Here is a 20845-nt window from a genome sequence, read left to right on the forward strand (position 1 = left end):
TTGTAAAACATTGAATATCAATTAGCCTGTAAGTCATCAGTCAGCAAATCACTTAAAAAACAGATTTTTCTCTCCTCAGAAATCTTTACGACTCTTAGCGCAGGTGCCCCTATGTTAAATCAAGTGTCAGCGCTTCCCACTACTGGATATCTCATACTGAATGCATGTATGTTTAAAGGCCCGGTGTTCAAATTGCAGTGTTGCTTTTTGGATGAAGCCCAAATAAAACTGGAAGAAGTCACACTGTGGAAAATTATTCTGAGAATCGATAAGAGCTCTGTGTTTAATGTCAAATTAGGTCCACAAAAACAAATCAATGGCTGAGAAATTAGGTGTGTAACAGTTAACTCTCGAATCTAAACTCAAGCCACATGTTTGTGGCGAAAGAGGCCGTCTTCCTTACAACGTCAATGAGGAACAGACTTTTAATACTGCAGCTCCATGTGATGATACACCGAATGTATGAGCATCCAGCTGAGAAAGACGGACCTACCTGAAAGCTGTCCATACTGCCAGAGGAGCTGTCTGACTTTCCAAGATCATCATCTAGAGGAAAATACAAGAAATCACTGGATGCAGGCCAAAGATGGTAGAGCATAAACAAAAACCCTCCTTGTGCTGTAAAACCTCTTTAATCGCTTACTGACATGTGAAAGTTCAGTAAATAGTAATTCAGCTGTACAGGACTCAGCCGGGATACTGCAGGTCTCAATGGCATATTTTAAGAAAGCGCAGAGATCTCCTCAAACAGAATGCTTTTTTTTTTCCTCTCATGCACTGTGTGATTAATAAAACCTGAGGAGTTTGGGAAGATTAGTGGAGCGTTTTGTGCAGAGGCATTCAGCCTCTTTCCTCCATGGCTAAGCCTCCTGTGAGGCAGGAGGTGAGCATTAAACGCCTGGGTGGTCTGCTATCACCTCACCGCAGACTGCACTACAGAGGAGAGTGGATGTTGGTTTGATGAACAGTGTCTCATTAAAGACGTCCTCAGGTACAGGCAGCATCCCAGAGTAAATAAACTGATCATGATGAGTGGTTTCACTGGATCTTGACTTCAACTGAGGGCGTTTTTCATCTAAGGAACAAAACATCACCATCGTAGCTCTATAATCAACTGCATTAACTAAGGTTTCTCAAATTTTTAGGGCTACAATAATATTTATTTTCGTTATTGATTGTTGATTAATTTCTCAATTAGTCATATAAAAATGTCTGATAATAGTGAAAAATGCTCATCACAACTTCCCAAAGCCCAACGTGACATCTTGAAATCTCTCACCTTGACCGACAACCACCCCAAAACCTAAATATATTCACTTTACAATCAGTCTGTAAATCACTTTACAGACTTGTGTATATATATTTAAACTGTTATATTTTATGCTCTTACTTTAGTAGATGTGTCATGCACCAATTTCACCAGAAAAAATTCCTCGTATGTGTAAAAGCGTACTTGGCAATAAAGCTTTTTCTGATTCTGATTCTGATTCTGAGAAGACAGAGGACACCAGAAAATACTCAAATTTAAGAAGCTTTTTCTGCATTTTTTTCTAAAATTCTGACTCAAAACGATTGATAATTATTGTTCTGTCGATCGACCAATAAATAAATTTACTAATTGTTGCAGCTCTGCACATTTTAAAAAAGCAAGAACAGAGCGGATCATGTTGACTGGACTATAGCTGGAGTATATCATTCACACACACTCACTGGCCACTTCATTAGGCACACTTGTACAATCTAATGTGATCCAATACAAAGATAATAATGTTCAGTTTTGATTGACACCGTCAGAGAGGTGTTCATTTAACTACATACATTTATTATTGAGGCTGTAGTTTGCACTCCACCACCCACTATGACCTCAACAATATATATAAAGTACAATTATTGTCAACCATGGCAGAGCTGTTGTATTGGATCACATTAGACTGTAAAGGTGTATCTACTGAGGCGGCCGGTGAGTGTAGTTTGTCCGGTGTGACCACACAAAGGCTGCTTTTGTCTGACATATTTCAGTCTGCAAAAAGGATTTCTTAATTAAAACACAGATGTTTGTACAAGACTGTGAAAAACGTAAACGTCTCATCGAGAAGTTGGATCATATTTTTTGACTAATACGAAACAATATTCCATTTCATCATCTGCGTTCCTTCAGACGCTGGAAAAATACACACCATCATGAATGTCTCCGTTCCTTTTCTCCTGCATGGCAATCTCGAAGCTGCTGTGTAAGATCTTGTTGAGCGTGTTGATCCAATCCTCCATCTCTCCCTCGCTGTCCGAAGCCAGCAGGTAGGTGCTCTTATCCTGCATCTTCAGCTCGAAAGCAAACCGCCGAACCTTGTTGTTCTGCCATCCCCGACCCGGGAGGAGATTAGATAAGAGAAAGAAGACAAACAGTGGGAGAAGAAAAAAAAGAAATATATAAACTTGGAAGATAAGAAATAATTCAAGAGCACGGAAGAAAAAAATCAGAACAAAGACTTATTGAAAAGGGAGAGCTCTCATGTTTGCAAAGTGTGTTGGTGTCTGATATTGAATGATTGATTGACTAAGTTTAGTTTTTCACATTTAAAAATCAAATAGCCGACCGTGGACATGGCAGGACTGAAGGAATGTTTCATCTCACCGTCCAAAGCCAACATCGAACGACTGCCAGCTGACCAGAAGGCAGCAGACTCTTAGCTTTATGATCTAAATCATAACTTTGCTTTAATTCCAGCCTCACTCACACTTCCTCGTGTTATGCCGTTTGTGCCCACACAAACACGGATGTGTATGCAAAGTAAACATCCAATCATAATATGGTGGACTTACAATGACACTATTTGGCTCCAAAAATCTACAAAGTGTGAGTCACTGTTTTGGAAAGAGTGCTAAACCCAGATTTAATTTAACTGCCACAGAAAGCACATGGACAATGTGAGCTGGGGAGGGACAGACTATTTCCATCTGCGTAACAAAGCCTCCGGCGCTGCCAGCAGACTTTCTGCAGAGGGATGGAGCTGCCGGGTGAAGTCAAGAGAAAACGAGCCCAATCTGCAGAGCCGAACTCTGACCTCCAAACAGCCATGATGTCACTGTCCTATTTTGGGCTCATTTCTCCATTACAGCGCATTCAGAGCCTATAACTGCTGATTCAGCTGCAGCGCGTCCAGAGCAAAGCCGCTCGGCTCTTCGTTAAACATTTTAACAAAGTACTCAGAAGCAGAAGAGAGAAGTCGTCTCATTATTGCCAGCAGTCGGTGGAGTCATGCTGTGGTTATCACCAGGGCTCGCCTGCAATGTTGAAACAGCAGAGTGAAAGTGATTGGGAGGGAGACTCGTTATCGGCAGACTGGCTGAGTAAACACGGGGAGAGGGGAAATAAAAATTGGGAGTCTTGATAAACAGACTTAATCATCTGATAGGCAGAAGGCCTCCAGACAAGCCAGCTGCACACATCCTCAGGGAAATGAGTGGACAAAATCATTTTTTTATATAATTCTTTTAAACTTTTTATTAAACTTCAATTTTCTTCTTCAATTTTACCAGCACTATTATTTTTCTTCTGTATTTCTTACAATATTGTATCTATGTTCCTATGACAGTGAGTGAGTAGAGAAGAAAAGAGAAAACAATCTCTCAAGCCACAATCATCAGTTTACATTTGTGAGCCCTCGCCAACCCCACAGGGGCCGCCGTTCACCTAATTAACAGGTAACAAATTCTTAGTGTGCTTGAGCGCATGTTGGCACGTCAACAAAGCGCAGGAGCAGCTCGAGGCTCGCTATGATGTCAGTGCACACGCCATTACAGCTGCATAGTTAAACATCTGCAGTTGCACTCACAGAGCAGTTTCTGCTGGTTGAGTTCAAGTCACATGATCTTTGTTACTTCAACGGAGCAGAGAATTCCTCAACTATATATGGTAGACGAGGGGCTGCGCAAAGCTACTGAATTACTGCCGTGCCCGTTAGCAGCTGGTTAATCACCAACAGAAAGGTTTACTGACGAGGCTCTGTGTCGTAATCAGCATATAACCAATGAAATCGCAACAGTTCTTCATCGAGTTAACTTGACATATATTCACTTAAAACAGACTAATAGAATAACTCTGATCTGGACTTTATAAAAGCATCAAACAAAGGGAGGGACAAAGAAATAATCTAAAATCTGTTTGTTAGCTCATTGTGTGTGAGGTATCCGTTAAGAAATCAACTGCTGAGCTTGATGCAGTGGTGGACCTCTCTCCATCCTCGCTTGTGAACGACTGAGCCGTTCCAGGATGCCCCTTTCATACCCAATCATGATACTATCACCTGTTACCAATGAACCTGTTTACCTGTGGAATGTTCCAAACAGGTGTTTTTGGAGCATTCCACATCTTTCTCAGTCTTTTGTTGCTCCTGTCTCAATTTATTTGAAACGCGTTGCTGCATCAAATTCAGAATAGGCAGATATTTACGAAAATAAATGAAGTCGATGAGGTCAAACATTAAATATATTAAATATATTGTCTTTGTAATGTTTTCAGTTGAGTGTACGACACAAAGGATTGGCATATTATCATATTCTGTTTCATTTACACACCGTCCCAACTTCTCTGGAACTGTAGGACCCAGTATTAACTGGACTCCAGTTGTGATATTAGGTTGTAGATGTTGTTGGCTGTTAAAGTCTGACTGACTGTGATCAACTGGTCACCACAGCATCAAACAAGGTTTTGTATGAACTGTAAGTGTACACATGTTTTCTACCTTACATCTAATTACTGAGAACCTTAAATGTTGAAAACCTATGATTTTTTTCCCCTTTTTGGAGTGTTTATTTAAATTTACATTTAATTAAATTAAATTTATATTGCTGATTAGTATATTGAAATATCTATCTATCTATCTATCTATCTATCTATCTATCTATCTATCTATCTATCTGTTACATAAATATGTCTTGTTTTGCTGTAATTATAATGAGGTTAAAGAAATGGTTTTGTCATAGAAAATACACATTAGATCAGAAGAAAAATGTTCTGTATTTTGTGCCATTTTCTTAAATAATGTATATCATGGCACTGAAAACTGTGCAATATAACCTGCATATGTTTCTCGCCAGACTGGATTGAACCTGGAGTTGCATTCTTACTTCACTTCTTCCACCACTGAGGAATGTAACAGACTGAAGGTCTGCGGTTGAAAACTGGGTGGTGTGGATGCTCGGAGAACTCGGGGGACGGCATGGACGCCACAACCTGCACTGACGAAACCTCCAAAAATCTTAAAAGCATTCAAATAACATGTGTACCCCTCTCCTTCTACACTCGAGGCTGATAACTCTCCCCCTCCACACGATAGCAATCAGACAGTCCTGGAAAAACGCTCAGCCTTATTCAACAGTAAATATCTGATCAACGCCAGCTGGCCGCCACATCAGTGAAATCAGGTTCTTTCCATCGAGCGAGATGATAGACAGACGATAATGCACCCAGTGAGTCTTGGCCTGCATTCAGATGCCTGCACGTGGCATTGATTGTGAGGCCGATGGAAAGTGCACGGAAGTGAGACCTCAGCATTCACCTTGTTTCACCAGCTGAGAGTCAGCAGTAAGGCATGACCTTGGGGAGGAAAGAGCTCAGCTTTCAGGGAAACGAACACGAGAGGGTCTCGCAGATGCTTTCCAGCAGCAGTCCATCAATTTCAGAGAAATTTGTGTTGAAATTTTCCCTGTTCTAGCTTATGTTTTACCCAGCATGTTGGAAATCACATCGACAGAGAAGAGAGCTGTGAAGAGGAAGCTGCCATGTCCGTGTTCTCATTCTATTTCTGGGAAATGGGGTTTTACTTTCAATAAGGGACCAGGTCACACCCGGAGCTGCCACGGCGCCAGCAGGGATATCCCGTTTGGCACAGCAGGTAACAGGTCATCAAGGGTCATCGCATTTCAACAATCACTGCCTTCGAGACAGGGATGACTGGGGAGCGTACCTGAACCACACCCATACAGGAGTCCAAGAAAATGGTTCCTTTGGGCTCTTTGGAGATCTTCTCATCCTTGTAGAAGTTCAGATTGTAAGAGCCATCTCCAAGCTGGGTGAGATGGAAATATCTCCTCTTGAATGACTGAAACAAAAGAAGAGATAACATTCAACTAAGAAAACACAGATTTTTGGACATAACAATTTTACTTTTACACAGTGTAAGTTTGGGCTGACAGCAATAAGAAGCCTGCCTGTAAACAGACAATTAACCTCAACCTTTCATATTAAAACAATGGATGGACATAGTAAGGATCAGGGCAACATCTTCACTGCAAATACAACAACACTAACATCTGAATCTAAATAAAATAAAGGACAATAGGACACAGTAACCTGTCCTGTTGATGTTTGCTTTGTTTTTTCTTTTGGAAAATGTCTTTTATGTTGAAATTATCAGAAATTAGAAGACAGAAATCAACACTATTCTGTTTTTTTTTTCCCCATCATTACTACATAACTAATAATTAATCATGACAAAGAAATGACAAAGTGACAAAATGACAAAGAAATGTGAAAAACGCCCATCACAACTTCCCAGAGACAGAGGTGACATCTTCTAACAGATTCATTTTTCTGGCCAAAAGCTAAATATGTTTCATTCCCTATCACATAAGACAAAGAAAATAGGCAAATCCTGACATTTGGGAAACTGGAACCAGCAAACATTTGCCATTTTTGCTTGATTTTTCTGTTGATCAAAATTAAATTAACTGACTTTCAGTTCTAAATGTGGCCAGTGAAGCTGTCTCACCCTCATAGTGACGCTGATGGCACTGTTCATGTTGCCTTTGTAGAGCCAGCCATGTTTGGAAATCCCCCCTTTCTGGGATCCCAGGGAGGCTGTATCCTGCAGGAGACAAGACATCAGACAGTTTAATACACGCTGATAGTGTGCATACTGCAAATCTCAATTTTCCATATACTGTAACATACTCACAAATTTCTAAATTTCATAGTTGCATTATTTAAAAAATGGAGCAACAATGTCACCTGTTTCCAGGAAATTGACAAAACAAACTGAGAGAACGTCTATATATTAAAAAGCCTTACAGATCTTTCTTAAAGAGGCCTCAACATGACACTTAATTTGGATATTTTCCTGGTGGATCATCATATCATGATAGCGTATCACCACTGTACTTTTCACACACGCTGCCAAAGCCCGGCCTCACGGCGCACAAAACCTTTGATGTTCTGGTTTGAGATGATACAGAGCCCATCATGATGTAGGTCTGCCTCAGTCCAAATGAGCAGGCCGAGGAACATTAAACAAACTATGACTGTTAAACACAATAAATATCTCCATCTTCACAGCAGATCCATGACACATGGCCCCGATCATCTCCCACTTAATCGGTGAGATCACGTCCTTCACATGCGTTCAAACACAAAGTGACCATGATCCACCGGCTATCTTGACCTGTAAAAATAAACCAATTAGGGGAGTAATGAACTCTACAACCCCGTCCTGGCTTAGATCAGCCCCGTATGAAAAAGAAGACGTGTCATTTATGGTACACTTCCTGATGTTGAGAGCCTACAGACTCTGTAACTCTGACAATTTCACACAATGAGAAGACTGAATGGCCTTTCAAGATGTCTTCATCCTGGTCCAGCACCTCTTCTTCTTCTTCTCTCAGTCTAATAAAGCCAAATGGGATTTTCAGAAAGGGCTGGCAGGAATCACAATATATTCAATGTGCCTTGTGGACAGATCTGAAAAGCATCTGGAGAGGTTCAGTACCTGTTTCTCCTCGTCAGAGTCTAGACAACATTCAACAGTCCCCAGAGAGGCAGACAAACCACTGGGTTCATTTTTTCTGAACTCCAGTTTGCTCCAGAAAAGGAGACTTGAGGATAGCTTTAAAAAGATCAGCTAAAGAGTGGTTTGACAAAACTGCAGAAGAAGAGAGAAGATGAACCAAATCACACAACCAAAGTTGCATGATGTCCAACACACACAATCATAAAGAATACAATTTATTCTGGGGATTTCAGAGGAGGAGTTCAAATCCTTTTCTTTCATCTACACAACCTCCCTGTTTAAAACAGATCCTATGGCAGCTGTTGTGAGGAGATGGAGGCCACAGAGAGACTGAATGAAGGCTGATTTGGATCTTGTCATTAGCTGTGTCTGACAGATTTGAGGGTGACTGTGAGGCGGCGCAGGACAGACTCTGACCCCGGGTCAGTTTGTTCTTTCCTCAATCACATTTGCACACATTCAAAGGGAAACGAGACACTTCGCGGTGTTCAGGTCTTGTGTGTAGGCGACACTGTGCTGCCTAAAGCAGGCGCAGTTTGAGGAGAGGAGGTCAGGATCATCATCATACATCTTGAGAGGCAGCGTGACCTCAGAGCATGTTAGATAACGTTTCAGCCGCAGCTTTGCATCATCTTTGAAGACTCCCATCACATCTGGGTGTCTGTCAGGTGACTTATGAGCCTCCGTGTTGTGCTGTGTTCCAAAGACAACAAACACTCCGCACAAAAACACACACCCACTTTGTCATCTATGAATTAGTCAAGGATGAAAAGATCCAAATGTTGCTTGAAAATTTCGCTGCGCGCCAGCAAAAAGTCCTCAAGTCTAATCACACTTAATTCTTTCCATTAGACTCAGCTATTAGACACAAAAATGCCTTTTATCTCTTTAACAGCTGTGATGAAAATGGAAAAGGCAAAACGGATGACTGGAATTAGGCACAATAAGCGGCATGCAGTCTTTTCTGGGCCGGGTTTCTAATAAAGTAAATGCAGTCTGGAAACCCGATAATTTGCTATAAACACAAAGCAAAAACATGTAGTTCATTACTCTGTTATTGATTGGATTTGGCTGACACTGTTAATGACCAGTAATGCATTAGACGTAGACTCACCTCATCTTTGTCAACATCCTCGTCCACTTCAAACACATGGACAGCCAGTTTATCAGGCCTGGACACTTTGCTGTAAAACAATTAATTCTCATTAAGAGACGCCTTTAATGTGTATTAACCAGAAACAACACATAACACAACAGATTAGTACAAGTCAAAGTAACCCTTAACTCTGGTAATGTACAATTTTGAGATAATGACAACTTTTTTATGACATTTTAGTCATATTTAATTACATTTTATGTGTTAAACATAGAAGCTCATGTAATAATATCTTAATTTACCATTTTGGAAAGGGACTCTTCTCAATGAACACATTTACTTTTGATATTTAGGTCCACTGTTCTGCTAGTAAGTGAATTTTTAGCACTTTCCCTAACAGCAATGGCAGATTGAGTTTTTCTTTCTTGCTTTCACGCTGCAAATCTTCCGAGCACATGTGCTCTCAAGTGCCGTGACTGAGATTAAATGATTTTTCCCTTTTGTCATTTTTTAAAAACAAGTAATTTTGCATATTTACAGCCTTCTCGAGAGAGTCCCAAAAAGGCGACATCATGGCAAATGTAAATTCCAGGAGTGCTGAAAAGCAGCACTGTTCATGGAGGCACGTTGAGGTGTATACTGCCTGCTGGAAAATGAACATCTGAAAATAGTGTGAGGTTTTTAACAGGCGATCCGCGTCACCACGTATTGTTTTAACTTCCCCAGATTCAGTTAAGCGACAGAACATTTGGCAGCAGCGACGGTGTGAAAGTCACAAGGTCATTGTCGACTCTTACACGGACATATTGACAGTAAAACAGATATTCTTTAGGGAAGAGGCTGGAGCTGATGACACAATCTCCAGACAATGAGGGTGGTTTCCACACTGGCTGCAGTCGGGAATTATCCAGCGCAGCGTGAAAAGGAAACGCTCTTTTGTTGCATGGAAATAAAAATTATTTGTAAGCGTGTTTCCTCGTCATTTTGTCTCAACAACATTTTGTCAGAGGCAGGAAAGAAAAACATGACAGTTTATCACACAAAAGAATGTGCGTGACTGTGTGTGTCTCTTAGTTTAAAACCTCTGGCATCCACATATTACATACAGTAGCTGTTCTTACTTGCCCATTGTAAGAATGTCTTGGCAGACAACCACATTACCTCTGTGAATACAGTGTACAGTTGAGTCGAGGTTTTCAACTATAGACTTACTTTGGAATCTGTCGAAAGTCTCCAGAATAGTCCTCATACTTGTAGTTGACGACATGCCAGTCAGACTTATAGGTCTTAATGCACTGAGAAGACAAAGAAGACAAATTACAGACCACTAAAACACACTTAACAGTGAGTCAGTGCTATAAACAATGCAATACTATTTTAGGGGCTGTGTTAAAGCATCACTATGCTTCAAAGGAACAGTTTGTAAGCTGCGTTGTCCAATAATGTCTGAAGGCACGAGTGTTTATAAATGTTCACAATGGCCAAACAGGAGGGTGGAGCAAGAAGCTTGCGGTTGCTGCACCGGACGAGATGCAACAATAGCTTAAATACAATGTTGCACACTTTCGAACAATGTTTCCTTGAAGGCATTCATGGTTTTCAATGGGTTGTATACTCAAAAAGACACAGAAGTAGTTATGAAGAGTAAAAAATCTGCTTAGCGTCTCACAACTGACCAACTGTTGCATGAAAGAGGCATAATTGTGGGATTGCTGGCTTGGGAAAGTTACAGAAACGGTCAGAAGCAGGCCTCTCTATTCTAGCGTCGGAACTTTGCGGTGGGAGAGGATTTCAGACGCTGTTTGATGATCTGACTAGCACTTCCGTTCAACCATACTGACACCTTCAAAAGACTTAGTGTTATACTCCTATAACACTGTCAGAGTCACAATGGATAAAAACTGATCAAAATCAACAGGGCGGATCCAGCCATACTGTCTTTTTTGTTCCATACCTTCTTTGTCAAAACCCAACACCTACATTACCCACAATGCCACTTGATCTTAGGGTATGTAGTGCAGCTGCAAGCTGCTATCCTCAAACAAAGATAAGGAGCAGGCTTTAACGGTCTGGTAAACTAACTTCGTTCTAACGCTAAGTCCCTATTTTCAAACGTGTTGCCTTCAACCCCAACTGATGGAGAAAATTGCCTCAAGTGATGTCACCTGAGGCAATTTTTCAGATTTCGTGCAGCTCCCTCTGGAGCCAGAGAAGGCTTCACAGCCCTTGAAGGTCTTGAAGGTTTTTTTTTTTTTTTTTTTACATCCACACAGTTTTCCCAAGAGCTGTAAACAGTATTTGATGTGTAAAGAAGTGTTAGGTTCTCCACTCTAAGACAGTCTGAAAATCCTCAAATTTCAGCTGACATCCTGTCGAACAGAAGTGAAACCTATCCACAAGATGAGCGATTTTGAAAGAAAGTGGTGTTGATTTGTTTCGATGAAGTGGCTGACAAAATACGCTGGCTGTTTTGGGCAACATTTAAAGCCTCTATGCTGTGAAATCCTTAAGGAAAAAGGAGTGTATGACTAGTGTTCACACTCAGTCTAACCACCCACCAGTAGAAAGTGGGAGGGAGTGTATCTCTATCTCCCTGGAAAGGAGACATCTGTTCATTGTTAAAGTCAGTGATAGGAGCAGCTCGCTGCTATCTCTTCTGAAGAAATACGTGCCGTTTATAAGAACTGCTCCGTCAGGGAGCCGAGATGCAACCTGATGAGGAGAGTGATCGGAAACAGAGAGGCTCCTGCTGGGCTGATCCACACAGCTGTCCTGCTGATGTCACACAACACATGACTGGCAGTTTAAGTGTCCTTATGTCTTCAGACAAGGCTCCCTTAACACTGACCTTTGACCTAGAGGTGAATTGTCGGCAGCCAGTTGGTCTCTGGCTTAAAAAGACAGTAAAAGCAGTGTGCATGGGCCACATGGAAAACCAGTGCGATTATGAGAGGAAACTACGTCTTCCCTCTTGTAGACATAAATCATAATTTTATCTGCACCAACTGGAAATGATTCACAACAAGTATTCTTTTCCCATTCCAGCTGCAATCAAATGACTAAACAACACATTTCAGGCACTTCAGTGTGTGTTTTTAAGGATGTTGACAACTTGCGTGTAAGCTGAAACATTTGATAGCAGATATGTTCAAGACTCAGCACAGACCGACAGCACTATAAACCAACACTGACGGAAAATAACCAGACGTGTGATATACTTGTGGACAGTGGAAATTAATTGCACTTTATCACTCCTACGTCCGCTGGCATGAATAGACATTAATGAGGAAATAGAGTACAAACTGTCCAGCTGCTTCCAGTAATCTGGACTGAGCCCAGATGCCATTTACGCAGCAGCTTCTACAGGCTACTTCCTGTCGCCCTGTGATGTGCTGTGTACCTTGCTGCTAATATTAGATCACAAATTGGTTAATAACTCACATCAGTGTCACTATTCTGCAGCGATGTGTCTGTGATATACTTTCCTAACCACTTTCTAACCTGGTGCCACCAGGTTTTTCATGCTCAAACTGTGTGTGTGTGTGTGTGTGTAATCTGCGACAGAGCTTTAAAGTTGTACTTGATGTCCTGTGCATAACAAATACATTAACTTGACTTCACCTTTGGTTCCTATAAAACTGTGAAATATTGCCAATATTCCCAATATTTCCCATAAATGTATGATGACATTAAATGAAACTGTTTATTTAGTTTTTGTTAATGACATTGGGGGAATAGACTGACAGTCGCACAACCCTCCTCTTCAAACCTGTGAGAAAAGTCCAGACAAAAAAACAAATAAAGAAATCCCTTATGTGAAACAACTGAAACTGCTCAAACTTTGGCAGAAAGTTGTGCGTTTATGTAGGATGCCATTGCTCAAGCTAAGAAGATGATAAAGAAAATATGTTGTCATGGTCTTACCTCTTGAACAAACAAACTCTGGGCCTCTCGTTCTGCATTTTCAGGCACTGTAGGGTAGAGTGTCCTCCCTTGCCGCCTCAAAGTTGAAATCTGGAAAACAAAGAAATGTTTTATTCACCAAGAAAACCCGAAAAAGAAGAATTACAACGAACATGACAACATTGTAAAAATGAAATTGAAACAAAACGTGGAAGACATTGCTCAAGCTGGACACCTTTACCCAGTATTACAGTTTGTGGTTTCAGCTGGACACAGTTGCTCAGGGGTGTTCTTTTAAATATTATTCTGTTCGGGAAAGGACCGGTGTCTTTCTTCGGGTTCAATGGGGGTGGTATGTGAGGGAGGCAGGATGCTTTCAGCTCCAGGACCCACAGACACACCCTGAGCCTGGCTCTCTGCCACTGTTGTACAGATGCACTCCGAGTAATCAGCATCTCGGCACCACTAACGCTTCGTTTAAGACTTTCACTAATGACCAACAGGTTGACTTTGCACTGGAGCCAAACAGCCGTTTCACAACAGAGCACAAATCAAGGCTCTACTGTCTGAGTAATAATTCATGCATATATTTATCGACTAAGTGTCAACAGACATGATAGCTGCTCTCTAAGGCTGCACTTATGCACATATGTGCTTTGAGAGAAATGCTAATGTCAGCACGCTAACACGCTCAAAGTGACAATGCTAACAAGCTGATGTATAGTAGGTATAATGTTTACCATATTCACCATCTTTGTTTAGCGTGTTAGCATGCTAACATTTGCCACTTCTTGAAACACAAAGTACAGCTGAGGTTTAGGGGAATGTCACTTGTTTTGCAGGCATTTACAAAAGTATTGGACAGTTTTGTCCTGATGGATGAAAAGTGAGAATATAAACAATTTATTACAGTTATTGATGCACTGATTCACAGGTATCAATGTGAAAACATCCACTTTGAGCAATTATATACTGACAGATATATAGGACCGATTTGCTTATGTGCTCATAAATGCATCCCACTTTGTGTCTGAATTCTCATTTATTTGATTCCCTTATGAGAGTAACTGTTGAGAGATGTGTTTTGGAGCTCTCTTTCAATATTTGAACTCCTGATTTAGAGAAAAAGAAACAGGAACAGAGCTTCCCTCATGTGGCTGATGGAGAAAGAAATTGTGGCAAATAATATATCCAAACACAAACAAACTTTACATTTCCTTTTTTTGACTCTCATTCTAATAACTCCTACAACAGAGGCTCCAGAAGTAAGCTGTGAAGGAGGTGATGGAATGAAGTATATAAACAAGAATTTGAAGTATTTCAGGATTGTCAGTAGGTGACTTTTAGTGTTTTTTAAGCAGTGTGAAAGCTGGAGCACTATTAAACTGAATAAAATACTGCTATGTCCAACAACATCATCAACGTGTCTCAGCAGGAGGATTATTTCTGAAATGTAAAAATAAAGTGCATCTGACCACACGTAATCCCTGTGAGCAAGAGTGAAATATGAATACAACCATTAAGTGATAACAGTTCAGCTGTGTGAGTTAAAAGGAGGCAACTGAATTCGACCTTTGTCTGAGTCAAATGCTCATCAGCTGTGTTAGTGCAGACAAAACCTCGATTATCTTTCCCAACACATTTTATTTAAATCAAAAGCGCTTTGAGCAGAAATATGTTCCATGTCATTAGTTCACAGCCCAATTTACTGCAGAATGAACCAAATGAAACCATTGTGACCACACAGTGTTTGTATCTCATAAAAAAGAGCCAAGTTTAGATCACATAGAATAAATCAAATGTATTTAGAATTGAAAACATGTATATTTCATATGTGTACAATTCAATCCAGCGATACCCTGAAAACATTATGTTGATTTAAAATAATACATTTTTTCCTTTATAAATAAAAAATCAACATTCATCAGAGCACACTTTCTGAGGTAATATTTTGCTATCTTCACAGCATGAAACTGTAAATCATTCTTCTTGACTGTAATAAAGGGCTGAAATGATTTGTAGATTAATCGATAGTTCTGTTGACAGAAAATAAATGTTTAAAGGTGCAGAAGGTGAAGAATGAGCCACCCCAAACAAAAAGGGAGCTGTACATCACCAGAGTGAGTGCTAACTGCTGCTCACTATTCTCTTTGTTGTAGCTATCTTTCACTGTAGCTACTACTTCTGCCGCTAGCTAATTAGCTTGGTTAGCCGTGCAGCTACTGACCCTATCAGCTGACTGAAGTCTGGCCCTACTGAGGGCTCGGAGCACCGGGGGATTGTTGGCGAGAAGCGGAAACAGGCTCTGCAGCCTCCCAGTGGACACGTCCAGATGCTTTAAAATAAAGTTCTGGCCATATTGTCCACATTGTACCTTTAAGTCATTTTTTCAAGCAAAAATACCAAAGTCTTTTTTCAGCCTCTCAAAGGTGAGGATTTGCTGCTTTTCACTGTCTACACCATTGAAAACTAAATTTTAAGTTCTCGACTGTTACCACTGACTTTATGAAACCGCAACATTTAAAATAAATTACAGAAATTGCAACATTATTACCATTTTCTGACACTTTAGAAACCAAATAAACAATCAATTAATCACGAAAATAACAGACAGATTAATACATAATGATGATAAATGTTCCTCGGTCTCTCTGAATGAAATGAAATTTGACGGAGCACTGCTACATTAACTATGACAAATTCCATACCGAGCTCGTATTTGTTAACCTGAAGCCTCCCCTTCCTCTCTGCTAGCCAGGTTTCCTGCACAGGAGATGATAATCTTTGCAATCCAAGCAGGAGAAATAAACATGCATGGAGGTAAGAGGGAGCCAGGAAGTGGGCAACAGGAAGCCTTTAACTGGGCTACAAGTCGCCAGGGAGAACTATGGTGAAATGAGCCCCAAATTAACACGTGCATGCTGCACTCAGCATCCATCAACGTTTTATTTGGAAAATGATTCTCCTTCCTCAGCCAAATCTGAACCAAGTGTCCTTCCGACCATTACCACGTCAGCACTGGCCTCACATTTCCTAAATTCGGGACAATAGGGGGCTGACATTCTATAGTTTTGTTACTGTCAACAAATCCCATGAAAAGCCCAAAACCAGCAATTTATTTCTCTAACAAACAAGTATTGTCAGCCATGATGTGTCTCATTCCTCTGAACCACAGACCTCCATTGCACCAAAACTGTGGCTGAAAGTAGTCCCGAACAAATACGCTACTTGAGCAATGTTTGCTAAAAACGGCAGTGTCCTGATTATTTAGTAACTATTTAGCCTTTTTTTAACAAGACTATGAGTGTTTGGGATTTGAGCTAAATGCTAATGTCAGCATGCTAACATTTTCACGATAACATGCTGTTTGGCGGGTGTAATATTTACCATGCTCACCATTTTAGTTTAGTGTGTTAACTTTCTGACATTTGTTAATTAGCTCTAAGCAGTACAGCTGAGGCTCATGGGAATGCCATTAGTTTTGCAGATACCTGATTTGATAATAATAAGTTTACTTATATTGAACCTTTTAGGAACAGATGTCACAAAGTGCTTCACAAAAGAAAAAAGAAAAGCAAAAAAAGAGACAAAGCAATTCACGTTAAAAGGTGACAAAATAAATTACAAAGGTTTATATTTAAGGTATTTACATCATGGTGGCGCTAGAGGAAAAGTCAAGGGGTTACCAAAGTCTGTACCATTCATCCTCTGGGAACATCAATGTCTAAAAATAATAATACTATGTAGATATAATAGAGAAAAAACATCAGATAAAATTTGACATAATAAAACTACACATTTTTGTGACCTGCTTTTAAAAATATACCTTTTCAGTAGGAACAAATGGATCTTTGGGCTCGGTGCCACAGACAGGGGGGGGAAGTTGGCAAGTATCGAAAACCACAACCAACATGTTGTTTCTCGGTGTTTTTATGGGATTATTTTACAATAACAAAAACATATAACATTTCCAGCCTTATCATTTAGAGACATACACTGTGGTTTAATAAAAAATTGAGGAGAGGAGGGAAGGAGGGGGCCCCTCCTGGTAATCCTCGACAAATTTCTCCAGAAACCTCGCAGACAAAGCACAGAGAAACCTACACAGGACTGCCTTGTGCCAGTAGCTTCCAGATCAAAACCAGATGGAGATGATACAAACACTGGTTCACATAAGACCAGTACCAACACATGACCTTTGATGTGCCAGTGGGGATAAGATAAGGTAGAGACCTGATAGTGGTTTCTATTACAGAGGAACACCCAAAAACAGGATTTATACAAAAATAACCACGCAGACAGAGGAGCTCTTTCAGTCTGTTTTGGCCTTGATTTATCACCAGTCAGCACTGTATACTTACCGCTTTCTCTATGCATATTGAGGTTTCTGTATGAATACACACTGTTCGTACCTCCTTTCGCTAAAAGCACCGAACACTGAAAGGGCCTTGACACGGAAGCTGATTAAAACCTCGCCTGAACAGGAGCCCGGGGAGGTCGAAGCAGATGTTAGGCTCAGTCACTGTTGTGTTTTGGTTTTTTTTTCTCATCCAGAATCACCTGTCAGCCCCTGACAATGTAGTGTTTGTATGTGAAGCTGGTATGTTATGTTCATGGCAGCAGCCTGGAGGAGCATGACACAAGGCTGGCCTGCTCTCACTGAGCCCCCAGCTGCCAGACCTTTGGAAACTGTAACAACCTCTGGCTTTATACAGGGCCAAACCCACAGTTAGAAAGTAAGCTAGCATCTATATTAATGAGAGTTTGCACAGCTCCACAAGTGGGAATTCATTAAAGATTCTTCGCTCTAAATGAATTTACAGTGAGTACCCACCACACTATCTGGGTCAGATAGTGGTTTTAGTGGTTCAGACAGGCTTTTACAGGAAAGGTTTGTCCTCACATGACAAGACCACCATCCCATATGTATATTGCAGTTGAAGTAATGCTCCAAAATTCTGTTTTATTCATGTCGAAAATATGCTATTGTTTCACGTTAATGCATTTGAGAATACAGACTGATTTGAAAAGTCTCCCCATCTGGTGTATTCAAGTGCTATCATGTAAATAAAGCTTTTTTAAAAACTAGAAACTCACACAATAATATTGTCATACAATGTGTTGCTGTTTGACTCAACGGTGTACACTCAGGAATCTTGAGTATAATGGTGGTACTGATTTCCAAAAAAGTGTATTACGGCAGAGAGATGACGGGAAATGAGAGGGGAGAGGGAGCTGGGGGATGACATGCAACAAAGGCAGAGCAGACGTTGGAGACATTCCGTTTATGGTTGGGACCCCTCAACTATTTGAACTTGTGAATTGAACACCCTATTTTGAAAGTGATGGCGCTACAAAAGAACAGAATGATGCAGCCCCTTGTCTGATGTCTTTGAAGACTGACACTTCGGTCTTTACACCATCAGATTTTCCTTCTAGCTTTCTTAAAAGAAAGCGAAAACGTTGCAGCGTCTCATGGACACGATCTGGGATTTTCACTCCCACTAAAGCTGTGGTGGAAGGTTTTTTGTCCTCAGTGTAATCAGCTCCTCTATGCATGATGGAGAACTGCCCCAGATTAAGGTACAGGTAAGAAAGGCATTTGAGAGGAAGCAAATTAAAGTGCATCAATAACTATTTCACAGTCACATGAAACAAATAGTCACTTACTCTCCCATCCAGTGTATTCAGAAAAAGCATGTTAAAGTAATCATGGAGAGTGAAAGAAAGACGTCTCTCACTGAAAGGAGAACTTTGACAGTAAAAGCCCATACTATATAAAATTTCCACTGCACCGTGAGACCAAGCAGCAGGGTCAGATATTCTGTACACTTCATCGCTGTTGTTGTTAAGGACACATCTTTCAAAGAAGTCTCATTTCCTGAAGTACCAGCACTGGGCCAGATTTCCATTTTAGATTTTCCGTCCTCATCGTGGAAAGTGCAAGGGAGCGTCCGTCCTGTGCAATGTGGCTGGAGATAACACTAGCTCTGTCACAACACTGGAGGCTGAATGAGCCAATTAAACAGATGGCCCCCGACCCCTCTCTCTCTATAGCGTGGAAGGATGTAAACAAAAAGAAAGGCTCTGTGAACGACCCCACCCAGCACTCACAACACCGGCCACGCCAGGGCCAAAGGAAAAGACAGCAAAAGCCAAACAAATACAACAAAGAAAACACGCAAGTGGGTGGGTATGATGTTGGACAGATAACAATAAGTGGTGTGACCTTGTGTGGAGCACTTTTTAATGACTTACAGTGTAAGTATAAGCTGTGCCATTTTTCAGCCATTGAGGCGCATTATTCAGTGGATATTTTTCAAAATACCTCATTTCCACAGCAGTTATACGAGCAGCCCTACTGGAAATCAACGCCCTGACTCTGGCAGTGTTGTTACCGCTCCCTCAGCTACATACCACCACTGACTTTACATCACTTCCATGGTGAAAATCACAATACCCAGAGCCAGATTTACTACAACAAGACTTTTTGAACCAGGCTTTCAAGTGCAAATGTGATGCATTCTGCCCAGCCAACATGCATGAAACAGGTGTGAAACTCACCTCAAAGTCCTCCAGGGGGAACTGCAGCATGTCTCTGAGGACATCACTGAGGATCTGTGTCTTTCTCTGCACCAGCACATTTTCGTAGTCGAGCGGCTCGATCACCTTTGGTTTCACCTGAGAGAGACGAAGCACACACCGTTATTGGATTGTTTGATATGTACAAGCTCACACATAACGGTAACTCTAAAACTAATACGATAACATGCATGTAAACACACAGCTTTTGAAGGAAAGAAACTTGGCATGTGCGTTTTTTAAATTATATTTTCAAATTTTATACCTGTATAAGATAGATCCAGTCGCGAGATGACAGGAAATAAGGACAGAGAAAGATGGGCAATGGCATTCAAACTGACCATTCATGGTTGGCTGTGCTTTATAACTGATCCCACGATATGTGAAGCACAGCTCACTTTATTAAACAAATTTTCAGTCCTCAGATATTCATGAGGCAAAATTTACAGAATGAGAGTGAACTTGGGGCTGGTGTATGGTGCACATTGATTTCAAGGAAGCTACTAATACCCTGCCAGTGGGGTGTGTACACTAAATACTGTATAAAGTAAGACTAGATTTCTGCTACTGATGATTACTCTTTCAGCTAGAGTAACCACAGAGACTAGTTGTGTAATAACCGTGGAATGCACACTAAAGAGCATTTCATCTCTACACACGTTACGTATAGTATGCTAGTATAATCAGATGATCTGGTCGACTAACAACCAAAAAAAACAGCAAAGTCGTATGATATTCTTAGTCTAAGCCCAAAGCCTACACATGAAGCTGTGCACAGGAGCCGGGGTGGGGGTGTGCAAAGACAGGCCTCTACATTGAGTTTGATTGATCGAACTATGCTGTCACATTGGGTTTTACCAGCACATGTTATCTGTTAGATACACTGTGATAAGTCTGTCAGGGCTCCATCTGCGCACAGAAAATGCATCCGCCTCGGCAGTGGGAAGGCCCTGATGAGCTTATCCCTCCGTGAGAGCAGATGCGTATGACATGTGTGTGAAGGAAACACTTACACTCCACTTCAATAATAAGCACTACATACAACACAATTGCACTCTACAGCATAAAACAAACAAACCTCCATCCCCTCCCATCTTTTACTTTCAGTGCACTTGACGGAAATCCTTAATCAGAGGTCAATTTGAGCTTCAGATACGACCCTGTTGCTGACTCTCAAGAGCAGATGCGGCTACGCTATCAAAAGGTGATTATGGATTTATGGTGCATCGAGTCATGTGTTTGGATAATGTTTAAGTATTGACCCACTAAACTCCAGCGGCCAAGGCTGGGCAGAGCTTAAGCACTGCAAAGACACAGTAGCCACTAGATGCAGAGTAAGCTGTCAACACATGTAGCTGATGGGACGGGAGGATAAATCTAACAGCCAGGAAGAGAGCAAAACGAACACATGTGACACATGGCAAGACTTCAGGACTGAGTGACAGCACAGCTCACGTTGCCTCCACATCTGGGACTGATA

At 41.0% G+C, this 20845-nt stretch overlaps 1 protein-coding gene across 7 annotated transcripts in view; it reads right to left on the bottom strand.

Annotated features, from left to right (window-relative positions):
* LOC143330183 (dedicator of cytokinesis protein 9) overlaps window positions 1-20845 on the bottom strand; it is a 79296-nt gene that overhangs the window by 23489 nt on the left and 34962 nt on the right. For all 7 annotated transcript variants that reach the window (XM_076746504.1, XM_076746499.1, XM_076746503.1 and 4 more), the window contains exons 2-9: window positions 19348-19464; window positions 12805-12894; window positions 10093-10175; window positions 8899-8968; window positions 6771-6866; window positions 5967-6101; window positions 2178-2352; window positions 494-546 (exon numbers count right to left, since the gene is read on the bottom strand). In XM_076746504.1, the coding sequence (XP_076602619.1) occupies window positions 494-546; window positions 2178-2352; window positions 5967-6101; window positions 6771-6866; window positions 8899-8968; window positions 10093-10175; window positions 12805-12894; window positions 19348-19464 (819 nt within the window). The remainder of the gene's footprint in view (window positions 1-493; window positions 547-2177; window positions 2353-5966; window positions 6102-6770; window positions 6867-8898; window positions 8969-10092; window positions 10176-12804; window positions 12895-19347; window positions 19465-20845) is intronic.

The sequence above is a fragment of the Chaetodon auriga genome, chromosome 13, assembly GCF_051107435.1.
Source record: "Chaetodon auriga isolate fChaAug3 chromosome 13, fChaAug3.hap1, whole genome shotgun sequence".
Lineage (NCBI taxonomy): Eukaryota > Metazoa > Chordata > Actinopteri > Chaetodontiformes > Chaetodontidae > Chaetodon > Chaetodon auriga.